The sequence below is a fragment of the Trachurus japonicus genome, chromosome 9 (assembly GCF_045865225.1).
Source record: "Trachurus japonicus isolate A0001 chromosome 9, Traja_1.0".
NCBI classification, from domain to species: Eukaryota; Metazoa; Chordata; class Actinopteri; order Carangiformes; family Carangidae; genus Trachurus; species Trachurus japonicus.
In genome coordinates this window covers 31,914,741-31,923,694 of record NC_140915.1, presented here as the reverse complement: position 1 = coordinate 31,923,694, position 8,954 = coordinate 31,914,741, and the positions used below count along the sequence as shown (strand labels likewise).

At 40.4% G+C, this 8,954-nt stretch overlaps 1 protein-coding gene across 1 annotated transcript; it reads right to left on the bottom strand.

The window, feature by feature from the left end:
- Positions 1 to 215: 215 nt before the first annotated feature.
- Positions 216 to 8,285, bottom strand: LOC146981839 (dynein regulatory complex subunit 4-like). The gene is made up of 13 exons (XM_085788203.1): positions 8,190 to 8,285; positions 7,983 to 8,060; positions 6,629 to 6,709; positions 6,266 to 6,463; positions 2,551 to 2,757; positions 2,401 to 2,455; positions 2,126 to 2,313; positions 1,765 to 1,935; positions 1,330 to 1,416; positions 1,029 to 1,226; positions 742 to 807; positions 535 to 645; positions 216 to 408 (listed from the first exon to the last, which is right to left on the bottom strand). The coding sequence occupies exons 1-13, from the start codon at positions 8,193 to 8,195 to the stop codon at positions 310 to 312; spliced, it is 1,545 nt and encodes a 514-aa protein (XP_085644329.1). The 5' UTR covers positions 8,196 to 8,285; the 3' UTR covers positions 216 to 309.
- Between the last annotated feature and the right edge of the window lie 669 nt (positions 8,286 to 8,954).

Below are 8,954 nucleotides of genomic sequence, written 5' to 3'. Positions count from 1 at the left end.
GGATTAATGTGAAATGTTTGAAACTGATGCAGCAGATAATTCAGCATTCATCTCAGGACACTCCCCTGTACAATGTCAACAGAAAGAGCCTGAAAGCCTCCAAACATCACGCTCCTCCCACACAAACACTATGAAAACAAGTCCAAGTTAAGTACTAGTACAAGTAATTATCTTTAGTCTTGATACACTACATGATCTGTTTGTGCCGTTTATTTAAACCACCATGACTTGAGAAGTGGAAAAAAATTAGGTGATTTGGGTTGAAAAGTATCCAGAAAGAACAGATTAGGTCAGACCTGTGAGCTGAGGTCACTGTCTGGACTCAGCACCAACAGAGTTCAGTCCCAGAAAATCCTTGTCCTCAGAGATGCAGATAGTCATCAGCTCTTGCATTAGGTGAACAGATTTCTGCAAATCACACATATTATTTTTCATCAAAACGTCAGCACCAAAACGGACGAGACCACACTGTAACACTTACTTTGAATCAGTTAAACGTATGCATGCCAAACCTCAAGATAACTGATGACTAACCTTGGTGTCCTCTAAAACCCTCCTGATGGATTTTTCCATGACACCAATTGAGAGCCACTTGTCCACAGAGGGCTCTGAAGCAGTGGCTTTCACAACCAATTTGTTGTACTCCTGCCAATCACATTACGGCAAAAATATCAACAGAGCTGCATAGCATCAACAACTCTCGGGTCAATTAAACGTGTGCGTGAAATCAGTTTGACCAACCATCAAATCTCCAGAGATGTCATCCTTCAAGGCCTCGATGGCAGCACGTTTGGACGTAAACAGTGCCTATAGGTGAAATAACACGTTCTAGTTTGTTCTTGTACAACAAGTCACACCAATTCCAAGCAAACACAAACTGTCTGTTAGAATAATTCTGAAACCTGACATGGTTTAGTTGGCCCAGTTTGGTACTGGAGAATAGGTCATGGAGCCATTACGGTAATGATGCTATGAAACATACAACGACTGAACACAGGCTGGTATAAAGTATAGATATAAGATGGCACCTCAATGTTATTTGCAGCTGTTTGGTCTCCCAGTCTGAAGGCAAGTGCAACCCAGAGCTTAAGCTGCTCTTTCCCCAGAATTTCTGTCACGGTCTTGATCTGCCTCTCCAGCACCAGAACCTCCAGGCAGCTTTTCTGCTGCATGTCCTCTAGGGCCTTGGCGTTCTTCCCTTGCAGTTCTTCGTCTTCCTGCTGAGCCTGCACGATAGCCACCAGGCACCCACACCATTCAGTGTTCATCAACTAAGCAGATGAATAAAGTTAAAACTAGTATCATGACAAATAGTTGTAAGCCGTTTACCTGATCATATTTCAGCCCTAACACTTGGTGCTTCAAATACAGGTCATGCTTCTCTTCGAGTACCTGTGTAGTAATTTTTTTGCTCGTCTGTTGGAGATATTAACACAGTTTCAGAAAAAAGAACTCTGAGTTATTTTTACACCTACTGGTAAAATTCAATCCCTTGGATGATGAGGAGGATTGTAACATTTCTGGCCTGGCTTTGTGACCTCTGGTGGTGGCATAAAAAAAAAAACAAAAAAAAACAGCAAGACAGAAAAACAAGACAAAATCTTGTGTGTGGACATTTGACCTGATGAGTAAAATGTTAAAAATTAAAGGAGTTTTTTCTTAAAGCCAAGCAGATTGCTGTATATCTGCTGCTTCTTTGTGCAGAATGATAACACATACTGCATACTGCATACTGAAGCAGTAAAATGAAGCAAGGCAGCAAACCTTCAATCCCTCGACCATGGCCTTTCTCTGGACATTCAGTTTTGAGTCTCTCTCAGACAACTTTGAATCAATTTCACGCAGAGACTCCTTCAGGTTTTTGCTTATCTGCTTCCGTGCTATGATCATCCTCTCCTTTCGTTTCACTTCTTCCTTCACGGCTTCAAGTTTTCTCTAACAATACAAAATCAAAAACAACGGCGTATCAATTTCTTTCAGTTTCCACAGAGTTTAATATGCTATATGCTGTTGATTGAATTTTATTTTCTGTCAAAGCTGAGTATTTGGGCTCTTTGTGGGTACATTCAGCTCTCATGTGTGACAGATTGTGCATCATCTTGTCTTTCAGTGTGACTTCGCTTACCTTCCCAGTTTTATCATCATAGCCATGAATGAAGTCTTGGATTTCTCTCCAATCATTCACGTGTTCCTGAAGGATCTTTGCAATTACGCGTCCCATGTGCTCATCAATCTCCTTAACCATGTCAATTATTTTTTTCTTCATGTTTTCAACCATATCTATGGTCCTTTGCACATATTGGGCCACTATTTCTATTTAAATAGCAACAGAGAGAAATCTTGGTTCAAAAGCAGTTCATGATGGGACTTGTGCTCAGAAATGGACACAAGTGTATTTACCATGATCTTCCTTTACATTACTCAGTTTATGTTCCCTTAATCCAGCTTGATGTTTCTGTAAAGAATAGAAATGTGTGATGCAGATGCCTACTTGCATAAATAAAACAAGACACAACTTGAAAACTAACTGGAGAACCAAAAGCCTCTCACCTGCTTGCGTTGTCTAGTGGATATATCAATGAGCGCCTCGTTCTCTACCCTCTCCATCTGTGAAAGGTTTAGTTCCTTCTGAAGTTTGACCTCTGACCTCACATGCTCCATGTGGGTCTTTGAGGTCACAGCAAATGCACTTATCTTCAGCTCAGAGATCTCACTGTGGTGGGCACTCTCCAACTGTACCAGCTTCTGCTGGTGCTCCTGGAATCAACGCCCAAATGTTATGCTCAGATGTGAAGTTCATACGCCATGAACATGATGAGTGAATTGCAGGTACTTGACATTATTATAACAGTCAGAGGTTTTTGTTCATAGCAATTAAAAATAATATTACATATTGCATGTGCCACAATCTCAGCATTGAGGATTACATAAGAAGATTGATATCCTTGTGGAGTTGTAGTAAAAAAGCAACTGGACTTCTTCTCTTGTTTGAAGACGTTTCGCCCCTCATCCTAGAGCGTCTTCAAACAAGAGAAGAAGTCCAGTTGCTTTTTTACTACAACTCCACAAGAATAAGATGACCTGGATGACTGAGAACCTTCATGGACAGGATTGATATCCATTTCATGTGTGTGCATAGAGTATGGAGCAGGAGCAAACCTGATATAATGGCTCAACTTGGCATACAGATTGAAGTCAGGGGATAACTGTTAGCCTAGCCCTAGTTTAAAAAATCACCTCACCTCTAGATCATCACCTATCTCAGGTTGTAAATCATTCTTGGCTGCGCCTGAGCCATCACATTTACAGTACATAAGCAGACTGTATTACATTTGCAACATCCTTGTCTTCGGCTGTAATGATTTGAGGCACTGCTGACAGATGAATACTGCTGTGTCAGTAACTGTTGTAGTTTCACCACTAATCATCTGTTCTTGATTTTATTGTTATCTAAACTAGAAAAAGGAGCAGGATTGGATTTTTATTTCCCTTGCAGGCACAAAGAAATGAAGACTGTGTTTATGCTATCCATTACTTCCATTAAAACAAAGTGGGTAAGCAATTCATAGCACCCCTGACCTATAGCACACAGAAGCACTGCCTTGTGGTTGTGGCCGCCAACAAACAACCAAATGGCAGGGGATGTAGTTACAATCACAGCTTTCCAAGTAACAGCTCTGGTTTGTAGCCACAGGTGTTTTTGTAGAACATTATCATTTAATTGATATCATCACTTTTTCTGTTTTATTTTCTATTTGAGTTAACTAAATGTTTGTGTGTTTGTGCCAGATGCAGTGAAATTCCCTGTGGGCACTGCTGATATATTCACATTCACAAGAACATGAGATCACTGTGAACTTTGACCTTTGCTCACCCGAATTTAATCATTTCATCTTTGAGTGAATTTTTGTGCAAGAAATTCCCTCGAGTCATTGTGGAGATAGCACATTCACAAGAATGGGACGGAGAGACAAACAGACAGATGGACAATCTGAGGACATAATGCCCCTGGACTGTTGCCCACATAGAGTGTGAGACATACAGATGTTACATTTGGGAGACTGGAAACTGTTTTGGGTGAAAATACCCACTACATCACAGAGCTGTTTACATGTTAATGCATCAGTACTAACATACAGTATTACTATCTTGCAAAAGTGTTTTTTCTGCAGAACAAACACTTTCACTTTTGTAGCTTTCAGTATATTTTGCTGATTATTAGGGTCCGGGCAGCGCAGCTGCCAGGACACTATTGTATTCCTAGGAATTCTTCTTCTTCTTCTTCTTCTTCTTCTTCTTCTTCTTCTTCTTCTTCTTCTTCTTCTTCTTCTTCTTCTTCTTCTTCTTCTTCTTCTTCTTCTTCTTCTTCTTCTTCTTCTTCTTCTTCTTCTTCTTCTTCTTCTTCTTCTTCTTCTTCTTCTTCTTCTTCTTCTTCTTCTTCCAAGGAAGTCATACTTCCCATGGGTGAAAACTCACCAAACTTCACAGAAACATCCAACCCCATGCCAGATTCACTCAACTCAACTCAACTCAACTCCAAGGACATGTGCCCCCCCTAGGAGGGGGGGGGGCACATGTCCTTGGAGTTGAGTTGTCCTTGGAGTTGAGTGACAATAAGCGTTTAAATTTAAAAACTTCCTACCAAACCAACGGTAGATGCTACAGTGTTGAAACTTCACCACAATGTAGCCTCAATACTGCTGAAACTTTTGTCCACTTAAACTTATTACAAATTATGAAGTCCATCACTCTGTTTTTTTCAATAACTGTAAAACTTTTAAAATGTATCTCCTCCCACAATTTTTGCTCAATTGACACCAAACTTGCTACAGAGCATCTCCAGACCGTCCTCCACAAAACTTGTTTCTCGGATTTTTGATTAAGCAAAAATTGAGCCTACAGTGCATGAAAACGTTTGACTGTAAACACTACTGTAAACATATACCATCAAATTCTTGATAAATACATTTTCATTCTTCCTGAAAAAAAATGACAATATTCTGGAGTCATGGTTGATGACGTTTGGCAAATATCAGAATTTTATCTCAAAAACTGAATTTTTGAGAACATTTTGAATTCTGCTCTCATGGGAACAACTGCAGTCAATGTGAGAGTGGAATTTATAAACATCATATTTTCTCTTATGAAGCAAAACACTTATCATTAAAAACAAATCACCAACATTTCCATGCTGTCAAGATGGAATTTATGTATTATCAGATTTTTGTTTAGATGACTGAATTTCTGAAATTTTGACCATTTCATCACAACAGCTGCCCGGGCACTGACTCACCTGAGTGGATAAATGAAGCTACACAGCAGGTCTCACTACCAGCCAATTAGCTCAGTGAGTTAGGAGCTGGTTCTTGGTGTCAGAGATTGTGAGTGCGAGACCCAGCAAGGGTGATGATGATGATGACAGATCAAAATGTCAGATGTCCTCAAGCTGTTTTGCTGTCTAAATGCAATTTATGTAAACTGATTTTTGTTTAGATAATAGAATTTCTGACTTTTTAAAATCTGCCTTGACAACAGCTCAGCGAGTTAGGAGCTGGTTCTTGGTGTCAGAGGCTGTGGGTTCGAGACCCAGCAAGGGTGATGATGATGATGATGATGACAGATCAAAATGTCAGTTGTCCTCAACACGAAACACAAGACAATTGTCCTAATGGTGGCATCACAGCAAGCCTCTAAATTTAAAAATCCAAATAGCTTGGACTGGTCCAATGCGCGAAGGCTCCTAACATCTTAGACTCATAGTAGATGTTTGACAAATACATATGATTATTTTACCTCAAAAACTGATTTTTCTTTTTACTGTGGTTTCAAATCTGCCTACACGACAGTGAATGGCTTACTCAATTTGTGAAGCCACTGTTGAATGCCATTTGTCAATTAGCTCAGTGCGATAGACAACGGTCTTTGGTTCCCGAGGTTGTGGGTTCAATCCTCAACTGATGCAAATTGAACATTATAAGGTCAATTGTCTTGTCTTCCTATTCTCCTGTTTGTTGCTCAGAATTGCCTAAATTTGCCCAAAAGTAGCCCGGACCCGACCCATCGCTGCGCAGCAGCTATAATTTCTGTATTGTTTCCTGAGTAAGATTTTATATTTAGCGCTTTTAGTTTGAACTTTTCTTGTAGTGGAGTGTCTGTTGTTATTGTTATTTTTTTACATGAATGCATTGGAATTCCAGGATCTGCGTCTCGACTTATTGTGTAAAGCAGAAAAACTGTGTCTGAGAAAGATTTGTGTGAGGCTTACTTCAGTTTCTGTTCCACACAATCTCTCACGTTCCTGCATCAACCTGAAAATTTCTCTCATCTTGGCCTCAGTCCTCTCTATGTGTCTCTGTTGTTCCGAGTCTTCTGAGGACTTTAGGGCTTTTTCAATCAGCAGGTGCTTCTTCTCCTTCTGTGCCTTCTCGAGTCCCTCTGTGTGGCTCACACATTCCTCCCACAGCTGTAGGAAGAGACAGCTGTGACAGTGTCTGAAGAGAGTTCATCTAGTTCCACATACAGTCGGACATTAACTGTGTATTACGCTTAACAGAAACTGGAATTTCAAATGCGTTCAGTGAACCACTTCAGCTGATCCCTGTAAGCTAAGAAAGTGGTCAGGTCTTACCTCATCCATATCTTTTTCTGGCGATGAAGACCTGTCCACTGCAGTTGACTTCCCAGCGACCTCCTTGGTGTCCCTCTCAGTCTTTGTTAGCAGACAAGACAGACAATAAACAGCTGTCAGTGAATATCAGAGGAGGACAGGAGGCCTATAGGAGGAAGGCTGAGCAGAGGCAGCAGCAGGAAGACACTAGAGTCTACTAAGTATTGCTGATCGACTGAGCCAACACCTGCCAAACTGAACAGTTTCTACAATTGTTTTGCCTATAAGACTCCCATCAACACTTAACTCAAAAACTGCCTAGCAACAACAACACTGCCAACCTGCTTACAATCTCTGTTCGTCTCGGGTGAAGAGGCTGCTGAGTAACGGCCTGAAAAAGGTTGTTGGCTTCAGGTGCTCAAAACCTGTGCCCACCTGCTGTACATGTACTATATTATACTCCAGCATGTTTTTTTTTCTAGAGGCCTGTGTTGTAGAGGACACCCTGTCTGGTTCCTATACTGAAGAAAACCCACTCCAGTACTGCCCTTCACAACAGGTCAGACTTTTTTAAATGGTGCATCTAAAAGATAGATGCATATCTATATCCTCGTTGGGAAATTCATTTGAATTTGCACAGCACATTACTTTTTGCACATCTGCATTCTTGCATTTTGGTATTCATTCACTGTGTTTATAGATATATCAGTTGTTACTGCATGGGTTCCCTCTGGGTTCTCCACCTTCCTCCCACAGTCCAAAGACATTCACATTTGGTTCATTAGTGACCCTAAATTGCCCGAAGGTTTCAATTTAAGCATTGTTTATCTCTCCATGTAAGCCCTGTGACATTACCTGGCAATATATTATGAATTATAAATCTTAAAGTGGGTTCCAAACAGCATTAGAGTTTCGACTATAATGTCCTCAACTGATGAAAATAGTTTCCTCTAAGCAGTTGGGAACCAATTTAAAAGCCTAACTTCTTTGGAAAATATCTACTAATGGTGCGTTCCAGGCAACCCGTAACTCGTATTTTTCCGACCTGTTCCTATGGTTACCCGTTAGAACGTACAGTCAAACTCGTAACTTCCCACCTGTGAACTCGTACTAGATCGATCTACTCAGCCATCAGTGTGTGAATGGGTGAATGTGATGTACTGTAAAGCGCTTTGGGTATTGTTCAGGTATAGTAAAGCGCTATATAAATACAAGACCATTTACCATTTACCATTTACTCCCAGTTCCCAGTTCGTAACTCGTAACTTGCCTGGAACGCTACAAACTCGTAACTGGTGACTTGAAGTCGTGACTTACGGGTTAAAAAGCCTGCCTGGAACGCACCATTAGCAATGTTAGTTATCACCATAGTTACCTGGCTTGTAGTGGGCATGTCCTCTTTTGACTGATTATCCTTTTTCTGCTTCTTTTTTTTGTCTTTACTCTTGGGTGGCTGTCCAGACAATAAACATTTATTATACGATAACATTATAAAGAAAAAAACCTAAACAAAGCTGATTTCTTGCTGATGCTGGGCTGTATGTGTTGAGTTAACTACAAAAATAACTATGAGCTTACTTACCATCATGAAAAATTGCTCAGACACACGTTGGCAGTGAAAATGTCAATTTGAACAGGATTCACTGTCATGGCAACCATGACAAAAATAAAGCACAAACTAAAGCAAATGTAAATAAATTATGAAGAATTAATCAGTGTGTGTAAGACAAAATACTACAGTATACTAAGAATGTGTGAGATTATTTTCATATTAGATTTTTTTGTGTCTGTTTTAAAAGAATACAGCAAATGCTGCATTCCTGAAATCATGTTAGATTCTTTGGTTACTATGGATATGTATTAGGCGTCATCCCATTTTCACAACCAAGCCACACCACTGAGCTCCCTTAAATTTGAACACTGTTACACAACAAATACCAACAACAACAACAACAACAACAACAAAAAACAGTGGCGATCTCTCTTGCATACAACCTTTATCCAATGAGGAGAGAGAACGGCATAAAGGGGCGGTCCTCTCTGTGTGTGCAGCCAAGGGATGCGCGTGAATGTGGAGACGTAGGGACGAGGGCGGGGACTGCTAACTCCATCTGCTGACAAGAAGTTAACCAAAACCACCGGATTCTGCTTTAAGCTCTGGTCTATTCACATTGAAGAAATCCTTTATGTTTTTTCTTTTTAAAATGCATTTTAAGATGAGTAGGTTCGCTCCCATTCTATTCAAGAACAGTTTAGGTAGTATCTTCCAGTCACCGATGACTGGTCCAAGATGTGCTTCACCCACCCAACGTGCAGCGCTTCTGTGTATGATGCAATATCTAACATT

What these genes read in the sequence shown, in the direction of transcription:
- LOC146981839 (XM_085788203.1), bottom strand. An exon ending in CCACTAGACAACGCAAGCAG is followed by an intron (nt 2,456 to 2,550) that starts GTGAGAGGCTTT and finishes TATTCTTTACAG; the next exon opens with AAACATCAAGCTGGATTAAG. An exon ending in ACATCTCTGGAGATTTGATG is followed by an intron (nt 646 to 741) that starts GTTGGTCAAACT and finishes TGTGATTGGCAG; the next exon opens with GAGTACAACAAATTGGTTGT.